The sequence below is a fragment of the Phaseolus vulgaris genome, chromosome 11 (assembly GCF_000499845.2).
Source record: "Phaseolus vulgaris cultivar G19833 chromosome 11, P. vulgaris v2.0, whole genome shotgun sequence".
In the NCBI taxonomy this organism is placed as follows: domain Eukaryota; kingdom Viridiplantae; phylum Streptophyta; class Magnoliopsida; order Fabales; family Fabaceae; genus Phaseolus; species Phaseolus vulgaris.
In genome coordinates this window covers 45,768,204-45,787,313 of record NC_023749.2, presented here as the reverse complement: position 1 = coordinate 45,787,313, position 19,110 = coordinate 45,768,204, and the positions used below count along the sequence as shown (strand labels likewise).

Here is a 19,110-nt window from a genome sequence, read left to right as displayed (position 1 = left end):
CCGAATCGACATATTATATTTTTCCATACAAACGATTGGACCTGCTGAGCTGTTATCTTAGTTAATGCTTCTGCTTCTATCCACTTTGTAAAGTAGTCGACAGCCACTATCATGAACTTGGTTTGTCCTCGTCCAAGTGGGAATGGTCCAAGTATATCAATTCCCCATTTTGCAAATGGCCATGGGGAAACAATTTCTCGCAACTCCTGTGCTGGTATGTGATATAAACTTCCAAATTCTTGACATTTTTTGCATGCTTTAACATAAAATTCACAATTTTCTCGGATTGTTGGCCAATAGTAACCGGCTCTACAAACCTTTGTTGCCATTGTTCGAGCTCCGCAATGTAGCCCACAAATTCCTTCACGGAGTTCTTTAATTACATATTCAGCTTGTTCTTTTGAAAGACATTTTAACAAAGGCACAGAGTATCCCCTTTTGTATAGTTCATCACCAATTAACACAAAACTAACTACTTTCTTTGCCATTTTTGCATCCGGTTCAACTCCTTGTTCTTGGCCCTTTATTACTTCTATGTACGTCTTTATCCATTCATCTTTTGAGGTTGCAATATTGAAGCATTCTTCCAGACTCACTGTTGGCTGACTAAGAGTTTGCTGTATGATGGAATTATGTTGCCCCTGTCGTTGTTGGCTTGCTAGCTTGGATAATGAGTCTGCTTTCATGTTTAGTTCTCTTGGAATATATTTCATTTCGGCCTTATTAAAACATTGCATAATATTTAACACTTTATGACAATATTTCATCAATAATGGATTTTTTACCTGATACTGTCCCTGCACCTGTCCCACCGAAAGTTGAGAGTCACTTTTGCAAATGACATTTTCGACTCCCATGTCTCTGGCTAATAGTAACCCTGCAACAAGAGCTTCATATTCAGCTTGGTTGTTGGATGTTCTGAACTCAAACCTTAACGCCATCTCCACTTGGAAGTTATCTGGTCCTTCAAGTACTATTCCTGCTCCGCTTCCTCTTTTGCTTGATGCGCCATCTACATACAATGTTCATTGCTCCTGCTGTGTTGTTGTCGGCATTTGAATAATGAAATCCACAAGGGATTGGGCTTTGATCGATCCTCTTGGTTCATACTTGATTCCATATTCTAATAGCTCCATCGACCACGTCACCATTCTACCTGCAAGTTCTGGTTTTCTCAAAATTTTAGATATTGGATAATCTGTTCTCACAATTATCTGATGATTCTGAAAATATGGTCGAAGACGTCTCGCAGCATACACCAGGGTTAAGGCAACTTTTTCAATCTTGGGATATCTGGTTTCGGCACTCTGTAGGGATCTACTCACAAAATATATCGGTTTTTGCTCTGGGGTTTCCTGTATCAAGGCCGCTCCTATGACTTCAGTTGAGGTTGCTAGGTAGACTATAATAGGTTGGGTTAACACTGGTTTAACCAAGATTGGTGGTTCGGCCACTATAGTTTTGATTTGAGAAAAGGCTTGCTCACAACGCTCATTCCACTCAAAGGTTTCGGATTTTTTTAGCAAGTTTACTATTGGTTTGGTTTTTTCGGCAAGAATTGGTAGAAATCTTGATAATGAGTTCAGTTTTCCCACTAGTCTTTGTACCTCCTTCAAATTCTTTGGACTTCCCATCTTCATTATTGCTTCGCACTTATCAGGGTTTGCTTCAATACCTCTGTTTGTCAACATGAAGCCCAGAAATTTTCCACCTCTCACCCCAAAAACGCATTTTTCTGGATTAAGCCGAATTTTGTATTTTCTTATTTGTGCAAACACCTCCTCAAGGTCTTCCAAGTGTTTCTCTATCTCCCCTGATTTCACAACCATATCATCAACATATACTTCCATGTTCTTTCCGATCTGATCTTTGAACACCTTGTCCATCAACCTTTGATATGTTGCTCCAGCATTCTTCAAACCAAAAGGCATGACTTTATAACAATAATTCGCGGTATCTGTGGTGAAAGCTGTTTTTGGAACATCTGGTTCATACATTTGTATTTGATTATACCCCGAATAGGCATCAAGAAAACTCATCATCTCTTTGTTTAAGTCTGGTTCATACATCTGGATATGTATCTTTCGGGCAAGCTTTGTTTAAGTCTGTATAGTCTGTACACATTCTCCATTTTCCATTCGGTTTTTTGACAAGTACTACATTGGATAACCATGTTGTGTATTGAGCCTCTTTTATGAAACCAGCTTGCATTAACTTCTCAGTTTCTTCAATTGCTGTTTTTCGTCTTTCTTCTCCCAACTTTCTTCTTTTTTGAGACACCGGTCTTGCTTCTCGACATACAGACAATTTATGACAGACTACTTTCGGATTAATCCCAGGTATATCGGATGGTTTCCAAGCAAACAAATCTTTGTTGTTACGTAACACTGTGATGAATTTACTCAACAATTCTTTGGGCAAACTTCCACTTACATAAGTGCATTGCTTCTCGCCTTGGCCCAATACCACAGTTGTGGTCTCTTCTTTTGGTTCTATCCTTTCGTCATTTATTCTCGGGTCCAAATCGGCCATTGCCACCATTCTTTCAGTATCATGGTTTGCTTTCAAATTCATCTTTAAACCTGCTGCATAACACTCCCGAGCATCTTTCTGATTGACATAGACCGTTGCTATCTCACCTTTTTCTGTTGGGAACTTCATAGCCAAATGCGGTGTTGAAACTATTGCCCCCAGTTTATTCAAAGAGGATCGTCCTAATAACACATTATACGATGTAGAAGCATCCACCACCAAATATCTGATTTTGATCTTTTTAGTTTTATTAGCTCTTCCAAATGTGGTCATCAAATCAATATACCCCTTAGTATTAACTCTTTCCCCCGAGAAGCCAATGATCTGTTCTCGGAAAGGTACAATATCTTCTTCTCTTAGATGCAATCTTTTGAAAGTATCCCAAAACAGAATATCAACTGAACTCCCTTGATCAACTAAGGTTTTCATAACGGCGTATTCGGCTATTTCTACCGTTATTACCATAGGGTCGTTGTGATCGAGATCAATCTCTTGAAAATCTTCATCTGTGAAAAGCATTGGTGGCAAGGTTCTTCTTTTGAAAATATGATTAATGGTTCTGATACTTCTCCAATGTTGTTTTCTTGCTGATGAGGATTCCTTTCCTGAAAAACCTCCTGAAATTGTGTTTATAAATCCTCTGACCGGCCTACCCAGACTTTGTTCCCTACTCTGCCTTACTGATTGGGTGTTTTGATAAACCCTATCACTTCTTCTTTCTGGCCTTCCATCTCTTCTATCATCTCTTTTTTCAACTCTCTTTTCATCTCTTCTTTCAAATCTTTCCACCCTTCTCTGGCCCATCTCTCCCCCTCTCGATCCTCTCTCAAGACTTAACCTTATTCTCGCATTTCCTCCTTGTACGAAGTATTTCAACTGCCCTGCTTGAATCAATTCTTCTATTCTATCTTTCAACCCAATGCATTCTTTTGTATGATGGCCATGATTTTTATGATACTCGCAATGCTTGGTATGATCCGCTCTTTCTGGTGTTCGTGCTTTTCTTGGTGGTGGTATTATTTCTGCTGCCATAGCTTCTTGTCAAACTCTTGCTCTGTTTGCATTCAAAGGTGTGTATTGTTGGAATTTTCGGCTTCTGAATTCTTCTCGGGCTCTTCTGACCATAGGTCCGCTTTCTCTTTCTATCACCTTCTTCTCACTTCCGTCAATCCTTACCTGGTTTCGGAACTCTCTAAGTTCTTCCATTTGCATAAATTTTGACGCTCGCTGCCTTAATTCATCCAGATTAGTTGCAGGTTTTTTGCAAAGGTTGTCGGCAAATGGTCCCGGCTTTAAGGCTGTTATCATATGATGCATGGTAACCTCTGGGCTGAGATTTCGAATACCCAAGGCGACCTTTCCAAAGCGCTCCATGAACATTCTTAATGATTCCCCCTTCTCTTGTCTTATGTTCACTAAAGCAATTGATGTTAAATGATGAGGGCGACTAGTCGCAAATTGAGCACCAAACTTTTCCACCAATGTATCGAAATAATCAACACTCAAAGGTGGTAGGCGCGTGAACCAACTTAATGTTGCACCTTTCAGCGTCGTAGGGAACACCCTGCACATTACAGCATCATTCCATGTATACAAGCTGATCTGAGTGGTATATATTGCAATGTGTTCATCAGGGTCTGTACTTCCATCGTATTTGTCAATCGTCAAATTCTTCCAATTGTCGGGTAATGGGGTATCAACTATAACATCATAAAACGGATGCTTTCTAGAGGATGCTCCTGTAAAAACCCCAGAGTTTTCAAGCAATCTCCTCTTGGTTTGGGAACTTTCGTTATGATGAAGTCTTTCATTCATTTGTGCTCTAGGTTGAACGGTTTCAAAAGATGAGTTCAAAATTGTTTCCTCTTGTAACTTTCTTCTCATATGTGCATTTTCGGCTTTCAACATACTTATTTCTTCTTCATTATTCTTTTTTAACATCTCGAATTCTTTTTGTAGTTGGACCAACATTGCCATTGGCATGTTAACATTGTCTTCCCGATCTCCACCTTGCTCTCCTCCTTGACTCATCTTGTCTTTAACCTTTTTCAACTAACCCTCGGTCCCACGGTGGGCGCCAAAATGTTCTTACAACAGGGACCGAGAACACTCGAAGCAAGTTGACAAGATTGCAAGTCTTTTAATCTTGGGTTGAACTCCGTTTCTTCGTGGGCCGGATACTCTGGACCTCTCCTCTCGCTAGGTTCTTCTCGGCTTCTCACTCTGCTAGGTTCTTCTCGGCTTCTCCTTTCCACAGGTGGGGGGTTGTACCTGCAAGTCGCTCCGATGCCAAAGTCAGAAACGATATAACGCTTATCAGATAAAATTCACTCTTACCTCTTTCTTACTCTAAACTCCTATTTATAAGGTTTCTTTAATGGGTTTTCCCCTTTACTCTTGGGCTTTCTTTCTACACCTTTTTTATTATTTGTGCACCCCTCTTGTAAGTTTTTATCTAATTGGGCTCTTATTTTTATATAATATTTATATTTTTGTTTTATTCTTTTATGTCTTTTTCGCTTTCAGTCTAAACCTCTCGGTTTTAACCTAACATCTCTTAGTTGTTTTACTATGTAGTTCTCGGCTTGAACCTCTCGGTTTTAGCCTACCAGTACAAGATGTATATCAGATTATGTCAGATTCATTAAATTTCAAATTCCTAAACTTGAGAATCAATACGCTTAAAACAGTCAAACTAAATAATTTCTACAATTTATTGAATTTATGAGTGGATCCGTCTGAATAATTTATCTAACAAATATTCTTAAAAATAACTTAATTTTTATGTGTATATGTGTAAGTAATTTTATTGTGTACTATGACAAAAATCTTTCTTTAATTCATTGGAAAATTCATAAACTATTTGTTGTAATATTCCTATTTCTTCACAAATAAATACTATATAATACACATGTAATATCTAATTAAATATTTACATATCCAAGTCTTAGCTATGCAATATTTTAAAATATTCTTTTTTTTAAATTTTAATAATTACATGACTTAAAATAATTATTCAACAAAATTCAAATTCATCCATCAATTAAGGATAGAGCCTTATTCTCTCTAAAATCATTTGTTCCTGTGATCATCACAAATAAATAAAACAAAACATAATACAAACAACAATGTAAGCTAACTATTTTTTTAAAATTTCTAATATAAATTTAAACTTAAGATAACAATTATAAATTCTAATACAATTTTCACACAACAATAAGTGTCTATCATACTTCAACATTCATATTGCTTATGTCAGACTTCTAGGAACCCACATACTCAGACACTTGCCTCTATTTTTAGAAAAATCGTGCATTGAATTAGACTTAGAGATTTGCACATGTCATACTAACTCACTATGAATCCACACAGTTATGAACATAAATAATCTCAATATCATATGACCTAGTGTGATAGAGTTAATTCATATGACCTGAAAGATCATATTATATTTTAAACCACGGACAAAATTATATGAACCTCCTTTGACTCTCACCACCCGATTATCTTCATCATTATGATTCCAATATACCAGAAGAGTCAGGATATCTTCTTCTAGACGAATCCCTAGTTAATGCACATCTTAACAATCTCAACATGGTATTTTATTTCCTCCTGAAAATAATGTCTTGATTATAATTCATATTTCACATCTCATATTATCTAAAATCACACCATTTATTCATACCAAAGCTTAAAAAGCAAACAAATTTACATAAAAACTAAAGGATTTTCAATTAAATATATAATTAAATTCTCGTAAAAGTTAATTAAAAATAATAAATAATAATAAAATAGAAACACAAAAAGAAATCTTAAAATTTAAGATTTTTTTTAAGCTTGAGCGAAAATGATCTCGCTCGAGCGAAAAGGAGTCTCACTCAAGCAAAAATCCTCTCCCTTGAGTGAAAAAAGACTCGAGAGTACTTCCAAATTTCACCCCATTTTTGCTTTAGCGAGATACCCTCTTGCTTAAGCGAAAATGGACCTGAGAGTGCCCCATTTTTTCACTTTATTCTCGCTTGAGCGAGATATGTAGAAAAATGTTTCCAAAAACTAGTCTCTTACATATTTTTTTACCAAAAATTACATTCAAACTTATATTTTCACAACCTGCAACATTAAAATGACATTTCTTTACTCATAATGGTAGATATACTTTATCAACATATATATTCATTATTTCTAAATCAATTTCCAATCACTCAAAACTACAAAACAATTACATACACTCTTACTCTTCAGTAGAATTCATAATGTAATTCAAGTCAATCTATACTACCGTTCAACACTTTCAATCTCAAATGAAATTCCATCAATAACTCATTCATATCAAAATCAACATATTCATATTTAATTTCAAGTAATATACTATTTTACTCAGAAACAATCAATCTTGCAAACAAATTTTGGAATTAGTGACCACATCACCCCAATATTCAGATTTTCTAGCCTAGGGTTCTATAAAAAAAAATTTAAATTAGCTTCTCTTACCTGAGTTTGAATCGGTGCTCACTAAAAACTCCAATTCTACAAAAGCTCAAGGGTAGTTTAACTTGCACCGCACAGGCCTGATAAAAAATCTAACTATATTATTAGGACTTCGAGCTAACAAAGACTAATCTTAAAGCTAAAATCACTACATGCAAAGTCTATACCAGAGGTAAACCTAACAAGTTCAAAATTGACTAAAAATATAAAAATGAACTTACTCTATCTCAAATTTTAATCGGAGAGTCTTGTAGTCTTTTCTACTAGTAGTTCAATAGCAAACTCTGTTTGTTAGTATGAGGAGAATTATGTTCCAGAAGTTAGAAAGAAGATAAAAGAGAAATAAGAAAATGTTTAGAAAAATGATGATTCTTTTAAATTTAATAAGTTAAAAACATTTTTTAAGAAAATCAAAATTATGAATTACTAAAGTCCAGCTTTTTAAAAAAAAGTAGGTATAAATCTCTTATAATTCCTTACTTATAAAAATAAATAACTAATAAACTACGACTGCACATTTCAAGAAAATCAATGTCGTAGTTTACTAAAACACCTAAAAAACAAATGAATGTTGATTACCACCTGTATATAAAACAAAACAAATCCTCTAATGAAATATTTATGCATCAAAGTCAAACAAATCATTTTCAATCCACAACTTCCACACAAAGTCCATCAAATCATTTACACACTCATTTTCCCTAAAAAAGAATCTTATTAGAAGAAAGAAAAGATACCAGAATTCCCTAAAATCAAATATTTACAACTATCTAAACTCTAAGTGACAAAAATTATAAAAGAAAAAGTATTTGTGTTCATAGTTGTTATATATTTTTTTTCAAAGTTTGATTTTATTTTTTGTACTTTCAAATCCATGAATTTTTTATTTATTTATTGAAAACAAATAATATTACTCATTCTTCATGTTCAAACTTATTTTTTGATGGAGATTTTATACAACAAAATTAAAAAAAAAAAATCATGTATCTCCTAATGCTTGACTTATTTTTTTTAATTTGAAAATGATTTAATAGTTGTTTAAGTTCTTCTGTTACCGTCAAATTTGTCACTCCATTTTGAATATTATCAATTTCATCTCCATAATTATATATGAGATGAAATTTGCTGTTGATGTCACGCTGCTTCTTTAAATAAATAAATTTATGTCATTCCTATCAATTAGTTGAAAAAACTTATATTACCCATTTTTTTAAATAAGAACAAATTTTAAAAGTTGAAAATAACACGATAAAATTCAAAAAATCATAAGTTAAACATGTGCTATATCGTAAAATTAATTTTTGTTCTTAATACAAATTTTAGATAAACTGGATATTTGTAATAAAGAAACACTATTGGAATGAGTCTTTATCAACTTTTTTTTTTGCACTCCAACACTCGAGTAATGTTTCCTTATTACAAGTATACATGAAGTATAAAGTTTGGACTAGAGACCAAAACAAATCTAGGACAAAAAAAACATATTTAACCTAAAAATCATCATATATATTAAACCTCTTAGAAAAACAATAATTATAATCATTGTCAAAAAAAATATATAAGGACTAAAGACACCATTTTCCCAATTATAAATTATATGAGCATTCTCTTGAGTGGAATTTCAATACTACAAAGATGATTTATAGGTATTTCCTGTCTCAATGATACACAAACAAAAAAACAGATAGATGGCATAAATGCAGAGAGTTAAGATGATGATTGTTCAGAGCCATCAAATCCTACACCATCAAGCCATGAAACAACTAATTCGATATGGGGCCTCTGCCTTGGATCTTCATCTATACATTTACAAGCAATAGCAAGTACCTCTAAGAGCTGTTTCTCAATATCCTTGTGCCAAATCACTGAATCAAAAATTTCTTGATCCCTATTTTCGGATTTCATCTGAAACACCCAAGACAATAGATTCCTGTTGCATTGCCCGACAAAGACTTCTACAGGCCTTCGACCAGTAAGAAGCTCAACAAGAACAACACCAAAGCTATAAATATCACCTTTGAATGTTGCTTTCAGTGCTTGACTATATTCTGGAGGAATATATCCTAAAGTTCCCACTAAATCTGTTGAAACATGGGTATCATAGGGTTGAAGAAGCCTTGAAAGACCAAAGTCAGCCAAATAAGCTTCAAATTTATCATCCAAAAGTATGTTGCTAGATTTGATATCTCTGTGCACAATATGTAGTTCACACTCCTTGTGCAAATAAGCTAGTCCATGAGCTGCACCTTGAGCAATCTTGAGTCTTACATTCCATTTTAGAGATGAATTTCCATCCTCACTCTCATGCAACCAATAGTCAAGGCTTCCATTCTCCAAGTAGGAGTAAATTAACAATCTGTCACTGACATGCTGACAATAACCTTTGAGTGAAACAAGGTTCTTATGTTGAGCTCTAGAGAGTGCCTCCACTTCTGCTTGGAATTCTCGTTCCACCTGACCACAGTATCCTGAAAGTTTCTTCACAGCTACCTTTGTGCCATTTGGAAGATTCGCCTTGTAGACAAGACCAAACCCACCACAACCAATTATATTTTTCTGGTTAAAATTGTTAGTAGAGTTTATCAAATCTTCAACAGTGAGATCCTTGCAATCCGAATTCTGAAAAAGCACCAATTTTGAAGTGACAAGTGCTTCAGGTATTCTGTTTGGCCAGCTAAGCTCCTCATCAAAGTTATCCACCGGTTTATCCTCATCCCTCTTTGACATTCTTAGCAGAATAGCTGCAATAAGTAGTGCAAGACCCACTCCTGAACCAATTGTGATGCCAAGGACACTGCTTTTACCAAATTTTCCCTCGGAATGAGTATAAATGTTGTCATTTTTTTCATTGTTACAATGACGATATGTTTCCCCACAAAGCCCCAGGTTGCCCTCAAAACTTGAATTTGGGAAACTTGAAAATTGCCCCCCAGCTGGAATTGTTCCCCATAAGTGATTATATGCCACACTGAACTTAGACAAGAATGTGAGGTTGTTAAATGATGGAGGAATAGTTCCATATAGATTATTATTAGATAACTCTAATGTTTCCAAATTCTTCATCTGAGAAATAGAGCTGGGAATGGTGCCGGTGATGTTGTTCCTGCTTAAATCTAAGATGTGAAGTTCTCTCAAACGACCGATTTCAGGCCATATAGTTCCACTTAATCCGTTATTGCTCAAGTATATTGATGGAGGGAAACTCGAAGCATGGTTATATTGCAACCCATTAGCACTCTTGTTTCTCTTGACATAGAGAGGAATAGCAGCAGATGCAATGAGACTTGATATATGATAATTTAGGGATATGAGGCCCTTCAGCTCTGTCAAACCTTTTGGTATTTCTCCTGTAAGAGAATTATTTGACAAATCCAAGTAGAACAGATGATCCATCCAACCAATCCAAGAAGGGACACTGCCTTCCAAATGGTTCCATGACAAATCAAGAACTTCCAATTTCGAGCAATTCAATAGCCAGGCAGGAATACGGCCTTTGAGACTACAATCTCCAAGTGCTAAAACCACAAGGCTCTTGAAGCTTACTCTTAAATTTTCTGAAATTTCCTCACCACGGAAATTCTTTGTGAGGATAAGAGTGGTGAGATTTTTGCACTGCTGCAGTACATTAAGCGCCCCAGATAGGTTCTCAAAGCTATTGTTTGACAGAGAGAGAGTCAAAAGTGAAGTGAGGTTTGCATAACTCCCAGGGATTTGGCCAGTTAATTCATTTTTTGCAAGACTTAACATTGTCAATTCATGGCAATTGGACACAGAATTTGGAAGGGGTCCATTAAAATGATTGCTACCAAGATCCAACGTGGAAAGATTAGACAACCCAGTGAAATCAAGGCTAACAGAACCTGTCAAAGAATTATTTCGAAGATCAAGCACTCGAAGTTTTGAGCACAAGGCCAAGGTGGAAGGCAATGATCCAGAAAATGAATTGGAGTGTCCTATTAGTTGTTCAAAGTCCGAAAGATTCCCAAAAACATTTGGGAGTTCCCCTGAAAACCGATTTCCAGAAATTATTAGAGATTTTAGGTTTGAGAGATTACTTAGCTTCATGCTTAACTGACCGGAGAGGTTGTTCATGGAGACTGAGAGCTGCTCCAAGGCTGACATTGAATACAAGGAATCAGGAAGATAGCCAGTAAAAAAATTGGAATCCAAATGTAACTCTTGGAGAGATGTGCTGCAGTTTCCCAACCATTCAAGACCATCAGAAAATTTATTTTTTGATATATCAAGAACATGAATACCCTTGGAGAAGCTGCAAATTTCAGAATTGAACTGACCAGTGAATGAATTGTTGCTTATGCTAAGAGCAACGAGATGTTGTAATCCTCCAAATTGAAAGAGCTCTCCAACAAATAAATTGCTAGAAATATTAAGTGTCTGAATGGATTGCAAACCAGAGAGTGCCCCAACAAGTGGTCCAGAAAGAATATTATTGCTCAAGTTAAGAACTTCTAACTGCTTCAAGTTAGATAACTCAGAAGGCAATCCACCTTGGAGACGATTGAACGAAATATCAAGCACTTTCAGTTCATCAAGATAAGCTAAAGAACTTGAAATCGTGCCGTTAAGACCCATTCCTGGTAGAATCAACTTGGACACTCTACTACCAGCTGCTCCATCAACCACATCGTCACAAACAACTCCAACCCATTTGCAGCAGACAACATCATCTGACCATGCTGTGATGATAGACCCTTCGGTAAGGTTGCCTGCAAATTCCTTCAGGGCCAACAAATCATGCTTGTCACAGGAACTGGCTAGGGTCTCAAGTCCCACATAAAAGCAAATAAACCAAGCGAAGAAACTCCATTGCACAAAAGCCATAGGGCAATATCTTTGCAACACCATTTCAGAAACCAAAAGAGATAATACACGTGTTCAGCTTCAAATGATCATTGCTTTCCACAACTCCGAGGAACCCAACCTCCAAAATTTTCAAGACTCGGTAAAATGGACAAATTGTAACTGCACCACACATAAAGACAAATTACAAGGTGAAAACTACAGATATCACCAACACACGCCAAAACCAAAACCTGGAAAAACAAGAGGAAAGAAAGACTACTAAATCTGAATGCAAATTAAAAAAGAAATCAGGAGAGAGGAGGGAGGGTCAAATAAAGAAAAAGGGATCATTCTACAACAGCGTGAGGATGAAGCAATGAACAGTAACCATTTGAAAATAAAAAGTGCACAAAGGAAGTGAAAAAGAACATTGAATTCACGCAGAAACTGTGAGACACCTAACAGAAAGTAAGATCCCATTACCATTAACATTGCAGGTAGCTGAACTCTATGCTAAAAAGTGACCATTCAAATGAAACCTCAGCATTCTATGGTCACCCAAATAGCCCTCTTTAGTAAAAATGTGATATTGGGTCAGTTAGATAGCAGACAAGTTTGAAAAAGAAGCACAGAAAGCGTTGAAGAAGCATTAAGGAAAAGGAATGGAAAGTGGTAGTGCATTTTACTTAACCTTTTCAGACTTTTGGCCAATTGGGTCTCTGTTTCAGGTATGATTTTCAGAACCGAAAAAGGAGGTGGTGGAGTTGAGAGGGAAACAAAATAAAGAGAAACTTCACATCAAGGAACAGTGTAAAGGAGAAAATGTGAGCACGGGTGCTACATTTCACCGTCTCACTTCTTTTTTTTCAATAAACAAAAGGGCATTAAATATAAGGGATAACACTGTATCATTTTTCTCATCATCTTTCTCACTCTTCTTTACTTCTTTCATTATTCCTTTTTGTATGTTTGTGGATTTGTTTGAGTTATACAAAAGTGGATAAACTACCTTCATCTTGATTTCATATATCTTAAAGATCTATCTTTATCTAAAAATATAATTAAACTATAATATATATATATATATAAACTTAATTTTATAAGTTAGTTTTGTAAAGTTTAATTAAAATAAACTCATTTTTTAAAATGATATAAAAAAATGTTAAAATATAAGATTACAAATTTATCCTTATTTAGAAAAATAAAATAATCAAATATTATGTGTTTTTTTTATTTGAATAAATTAAAATTAAGTAAGTTATTTTTTATATTGTTGAATAATTAACTTTGAAAAAAATATGATTTACTTGACGAAAAATAATTTACATGTTAAATTTTAAATATATATAAAAATTGTAAATTATTATATAAATAATTTAAATATTCATAAATTTAAAAATTATAATTAAAAAATAATTTTATATCATTATTACATTTAAATTTTTATTATTATTATATAATTTTTTTATTATAAATAACTAAATATTTTTTATTAAAATTTTATTTTATTATTAAGTGTTATTAATTATTATTAACTCAATTTATTAAAATATTTATGATAGTTAAATTTATGTAATAATTAATATATATATAAAAAGGGTAAAACTAAAAAAACTACACTGGTAAACTAATTTTCTTTAACCTTCTCTTAATTTCACGAAAGATAATATTTATTGTTCACGGATATTTCTTCGCACATCTCTGTATTCAAATGATAATATATTGTTAATTACAGTAAATCATTAAAAATAGTATTAGGTTTGAGGTTTGAAAGAAGTAAAAAGAAAGAACTTGGAGAATTAATAGAAATGGATAGAATTTTACTGTTAGGATATGTAAGAAGCTGGAAAAAAAATTGTTTTTCAGTTCATTGTTTAATTGGATAGAAAAGTTGAAAGAAAGAAAATTCTTAAGAGATATTTTTAATATATATTTTTATGTCATAAGAAAAATAATTTAGATTATAACTGTAACTTTAGTCATATTAATAAAAAAAAGTTAAACTACTAAAGTTTTTTAATCTTTCTTTCTTAATTTGCTTCGCAAATTGATGCAAAACAAATGTTTTCTTCCTTCTCTGTTTTTCTCCTTAATCAAATAACATAAAATTGTTCATCTCTTCAATTTTTCTCTCTCTTCTGAATTTATCCTTTAAAAAATAAAAAATATGTTCTTAAAGTAAAAACGAAGGATTTCTTAGATGGGTGGCAGACTACGAGGAAATAAGTTTTGAAAAATAGTATTCAGTATCAAATGAACATCCATTCTAATGATAACATATTTTTTATTTATATTTGTTGAGAAAATCAAAACTAATTATCCTTTTTCGATAGATATAAAATGGACATTTGGAGAAACAATAAGCAGATAAAAAAAATATAACAAAATAGAATAATGATATCGAGAATTTTTAATATGGAAAAACTTTCTCAACTTTAAAAATAAAAAGTCACATATCCTAGTTCAGAAAATAGGATTACAATTTTTGTTTTTCTCACTCTGAGGATAACATTCAATCTCACACAAAAATGATGTAATACAATGTCTCTTACTAGGATTTTCAATCTCGAACTTTGGTGGATATCTATTCTCTCATTTACTCTCTATGTTGCTCTTCTCACTTGCTTGCATTTCTCTTCCTCACAAGTTCCTTTTATATAAAGAATGAGAGGAAGGCTTATCACATAAAAGAGATAATGGATAATTAATGCTTATAACATTTTCAAGAGAAATATAATTTTAAGACTTTTGGAATGACCATCATTGAATATATTCAATGGAATGATCAGTTATCAAGATTCATTGATATGTCCATTAAAATAAGAAGATATTTTCAACTATATTTATATTATATTTTTTAAATATTTTAATTCGGTATTTTTAGCTACACTAACTTTTGTGAATTATTTTGACTATAACTTTTATTATTTATTGCTTGATTTTAGTTTGCATTGGAATCTAGTAGTTTGAATATATGAGTTTTTGAAGTTTTCTTTTATTTTTAATGTTTTGTTTGAAGTTGATATGTTAAATGTATATGTATGTGAGATTACATTTTTAATTGGGTTTGTAGATTACATTCAAGGTCAAATCAAAGTCTATTTATTTACATTGATTAGAACTTATAAATATACTTTTAAGAGTTCTGATTAGGGATACACTACATTTTTCCAAATTCCAAAAACTTTTTTTTGTCTTTCCAAATTCTCTCTTTTCCACTCTGTTTATTCACATTCTTTCCTTTTCTCTTATGTTGTAAATATAGTTTCTTTTTCATTAGTTAATCTCGTATTTTTTTTTATTATGACGTACTTCTCTTTGAAATTCAAACTTGATTTCGATTGAGATTAGTTTGATAATTAGTTAAAGATTAGTTTGATTAATTATGCAAATTTAGATTGATTTGGATTCAATGATATTTCAATTTATATGCATTTAAAACATTAAATTGATATTTCATTATAATTTAAGTATACTTTGCAGTTTTAATTCAATTACGTTAAACAAATTGAATTCAAATCACTGTGTCCTTGTGAATTGACTTAAATTAGACTATATATTGAAAAGTTACAAAAACAAATAAGTTGCGTAAGAAATCTGCTGGATAAAGTTAGAAACAAAATTTAGAGATTGATATTGTGACGGAATGTTGTAAAAACTAGCAACAAAAAATTTCGTCATTTTAGAGACGAGAAGATGAGTTTGTAGACCTTGGCTCTTCACTATATTCATAGACGCCAATACCTCGCTTTCTTCCAAGTCTTCCAGCATCAACGTATTGCACAAGGAGAGGGCATGGTGCATATTTGTTGTCTCCAAGACCAGTATGAAGAACTCTCATTACTGACAAGCACACATCCAACCCAATAAAGTCTGCAAGCTGTAAAGGACCCATTGGATGGTTAGTACCTAGCTTCATTCCTGTGTCAATATCCTCTTTGGTTGCAACCCCAGTGTACAGAGTATAAAATGCTTCATTTATCATAGGCATAAGGATTCGATTCACTATGAAAGCTGGATAATCCTGGGAGGTAATTACTACCTTGCCAAACCTGCATATTCAACAAACACAGAATTATGACAGTGAATTTTGTCCTGCTGCTACTTAGATATTAAAACTACACAATTAGTCCACATTCACAACACAGCAAATGTACAAAGGGACTCAGATATTGAATTTCTGAGTAATGATATTTATACAACTATATGGATCAAACATCTTGTCAAAACTAATCACTTATCATATTTATATAATCTAGGAAACAAAGAAAATTGAGAGAATGATTTTAAGTTTGTATGTTTGATGAGAAGTAAATAGGAAGGAGAAACTAAATAATAGGGGTCTTATAAGTACTCCTTTACTTCATTTATAACATATTTTCAATTTTCTCTTTACCTGTCTTCATTTTCTTTTACCATATTTCCTTAAAGTTTCCTATAATCTTATTTAGTAGGTAAGAAAGAAGGATGCATGAAAATTGTGTTTAGAGAGCAGAAATAGGAAAGAAACCATGGAGACAACCAGGGGTACATAAACCTCTTAACCATGCAAGGTATCTAATATCTTAAGACTGAACATTTTATAGAGATAAAAAAATGCATAGGGGAAATTGAGAACCTAGAACAGGGGAATCAAACATTCTTACCTCTCTGACAATGCTTTCGTAGCAGCAAATGTGTCGTCAGAAGTGTCTGCTCCTCGTACAATCTCAATCAATTTCATCAGAGGCGGAGGGTTCATAAAATGCATTCCGATCACCTGAGAAAATGAAGTTAATTTCTTAATATATATATTAAGTTACACATATTCTTATCTAGTCAATCATTTAATATAAAACATAATTTTATTGTTTTAATTATTGAATAATGATCATCTATTGTATAATTATTTATGTTAAATTTTGTAAGTAGCACGAACTAAAAGTTTTTTTAACCTGAAGTATCTTGACTGAACAATAGAGACTTGTACACAAGTCAAAGTTAAGCAATGAATGAGTGTAATAAGACACACTCCACTTTGCAACTGACGGCTACTTATGTATTAATTCTTGAGCTGATTTTGCACTAACTGTAGATTTAAACACAACTAATAGTAAAATCGTTTCATAGAAACTAAGAAAGAAAATCTCGAGCGAATTTTCTCTTTGGAATAAGGAGATCCAACAAAATACATAAATATAAGAACTTAGCCAAATAGATAGGAGTAGATGCCCCCTATACCCTCCTTTAGGACTTCTAAGTCTTTATCTCACTTACAATATACGCAACGGTTCTTTTAATAATCATAGTTTATAGTTGTGTTATAAATTACAATTGTTTAACTGTAGTCTATAATTCAAAACTATATATGACCTGCATATAGATTACGATTCTTAAACTACTGTTTAAGGGCTTTAAAACCGTTGTCTAAATGTATTTTTGTAGTAGTGAATCTAACTTTCCACTCTCTTTCCCCTCCTTTCCTTTCCTTTCCACCCCAACCTCATCCAAATAAAGGTTAAAAACATTGTCCTTCAAAATTTATGAATGAGTACTAAATATTGTATTTAATTTTTTTAAAATGAGCACTAAATTTTGTGTTTCATTTTTTTAAAATGGGCACTAAATATCATGATCAATTTTTATAAATGAACATTAAATATTGTGATTCAATCATTTAAAAATGAGTACTAAAATTGGCTATTTAAAGAAAGGTCCAAAAAAGTTGGTTATATAAGATTCAAGTTTAAAAATTTACAAAACAATAAAGTTCCCTAATCCTAAAAAAATCAAATCATACATCTCCTTATCAAAAGTTAATGGATTCGAATTCATATCTATAGTCACTCACACCATCTAGAATAATACTTATTATCAACTCAAGTCACTTAATAAAAGATAGTGTAACAACTATTTATATTCACTTTTATATTGATACTCAAAGTTTTATATAATCAAATAACTCGCGAGACGCTCTTAACAGTACTTTTACTGACTAATAACTCATTCCAGAGTTTTCTGGAGGTGAATCTTGTATAATCTAATAACTCAGCACCCTCTAATAACTCCGCAAACTCTATTTCTAAACTTTTACTATCACCGCAGAGTTATCAGCAAATAAACCTTACTCGCTGCTTATACAATTCTTTCAAAACTCATCCTTAATCATCGACAACTAGACACAGATTTCACTTCTCTAAAAGCTTATTTAGTTACACAGTGCACCATGTCTCGATAAGAAAAAATAATGTAATTTTTGTTCTCTAATACCTAATAGTCCCATATCATTAAAACTTAGTATATAATTTACTATTTTTTTATTTACAAATTTCTCAATAAGTTTGTTCAAAACCTAAAAAGTTAACTTAAGAAAATACCTGACGAGGCCTAGTTGTAGAAGAAGCTATACGCGTGATGGAAATGGAGCTCGTGTTTGAAGCCAAAATCGCAGAACTCTTCGCAATCTTGTCCAATCTAACGAATAAACTCTTCTTCACGTCTTCGGATTCCACAATCGCTTCGATGATGAAATCCGCCGTGTGAAAGTCCTCTAGATTCGTGGTCAAACGCAGTCGTTTCAATGCATCAACTCCCACCGTCTGTCACCAAAAAAAAAATCATCCTCAAATCATCCCATTCTTAGTAACTGTTCAAAACCACGAAACAAGTTCCTCTAATAAATTAAAATTAACTTCTCAAAGAGACTAAAATCAAGCACAAATTAGAGCATATGGAAAAGCAAGTAGGGAACTGAGCTTAGAGAGTGTTTGATTTTGGAGTGACCTGAGAAATGGTGCCTTTGGAGACCATACGGTGGATGGAGGAGGAGATGGAAGAGGAGGCTTTGGAAAGGACTTGGGGATCGCGGTCGTGAAGGAAAACGTCGATGCCGTTCATGGCAGCAACTTGCGCTATTCCCGATCCCATTTGGCCACCGCCCACCACCGCGATCATCTTCACCTCTGCCATTTTCTTTCTGCTTTTTCTGTTTGTTTTCGTCCGAGTTCAACGCTGATTCTGGATCTGGTCAGAGTTCCTTTTATAAGATGATTTTTGGCGAGAAAACACATTACATTTAATCATGTTATACAAATTTTCTTAATCTAAACCATTAATTATATTTCTTATTTGATTATTTTAATTGAAAAACTTTATCTTTTAATAAATAAATAATTATTTATTTATTTAGATATTTAATAAAATAAATAATAAAATAATTTTTTATTTTAAAATAATTAAATAAATTCTTTTTTTAAATTAAAAATTATATAAATTTATTGATAATATTTTTATAAAATTATATAT

At 32.9% G+C, this 19,110-nt stretch overlaps 3 protein-coding genes across 5 annotated transcripts; all 3 read right to left on the bottom strand.

The window, feature by feature from the left end:
* Nucleotides 1-3,573: 3,573 nt before the first annotated feature.
* On the bottom strand, nucleotides 3,574-4,563 carry LOC137808622 (uncharacterized). Its single transcript, XM_068609831.1, has one exon. It carries the CDS (start codon nucleotides 4,561-4,563, stop codon nucleotides 3,574-3,576), a length of 990 nt encoding a protein of 329 aa, XP_068465932.1.
* Nucleotides 4,564-8,600: 4,037 nt separating this feature from the next.
* On the bottom strand, nucleotides 8,601-12,711 carry LOC137818638 (phytosulfokine receptor 2-like). 3 transcript variants are annotated; one of them, XM_068622192.1, is made up of 2 exons: nucleotides 12,518-12,711; nucleotides 8,601-12,006 (listed from the first exon to the last, which is right to left on the bottom strand). In XM_068622192.1, exon 2 carries the CDS (start codon nucleotides 11,887-11,889, stop codon nucleotides 8,731-8,733), a length of 3,159 nt encoding a protein of 1,052 aa, XP_068478293.1. In that variant the 5' UTR covers nucleotides 11,890-12,006; nucleotides 12,518-12,711; the 3' UTR covers nucleotides 8,601-8,730. The 3 variants fall into 3 exon arrangements, with proteins under 3 accessions (XP_068478293.1, XP_068478287.1, XP_068478278.1); XM_068622186.1 differs by having other exon boundaries at nucleotides 12,310-12,689; XM_068622177.1 differs by having other exon boundaries at nucleotides 12,513-12,680.
* Nucleotides 12,712-15,334: 2,623 nt separating this feature from the next.
* On the bottom strand, nucleotides 15,335-18,891 carry LOC137818631 (uncharacterized). The gene is made up of 4 exons (XM_068622165.1): nucleotides 18,589-18,891; nucleotides 18,183-18,404; nucleotides 16,473-16,585; nucleotides 15,335-15,878 (listed from the first exon to the last, which is right to left on the bottom strand). Exons 1-4 carry the CDS (start codon nucleotides 18,772-18,774, stop codon nucleotides 15,509-15,511), a joined length of 891 nt encoding a protein of 296 aa, XP_068478266.1. The 5' UTR covers nucleotides 18,775-18,891; the 3' UTR covers nucleotides 15,335-15,508.
* Nucleotides 18,892-19,110: the final 219 nt, after the last annotated feature.

Coding starts and splice junctions, on each gene's coding strand:
- LOC137818638 (XM_068622192.1), bottom strand. CDS start 11,889: ATGGTGTTGCAAAGATATTGCCCTATGGCTTTTGTGCAATGGAGTTTC.
- LOC137808622 (XM_068609831.1), bottom strand. CDS start 4,563: ATGAGTCAAGGAGGAGAGCAAGGTGGAGATCGGGAAGACAATGTTAAC.
- LOC137818631 (XM_068622165.1), bottom strand. CDS start 18,774: ATGGCAGAGGTGAAGATGATCGCGGTGGTGGGCGGTGGCCAAATGGGA. Junction 16,586..18,182: donor CTACAACTAGGCCTCGTCAG/GTATTTTCTTAA, acceptor TCATTTTCTCAG/GTGATCGGAATGCATTTTAT. Junction 15,879..16,472: donor ACGAAAGCATTGTCAGAGAG/GTAAGAATGTTT, acceptor TTGAATATGCAG/GTTTGGCAAGGTAGTAATTA.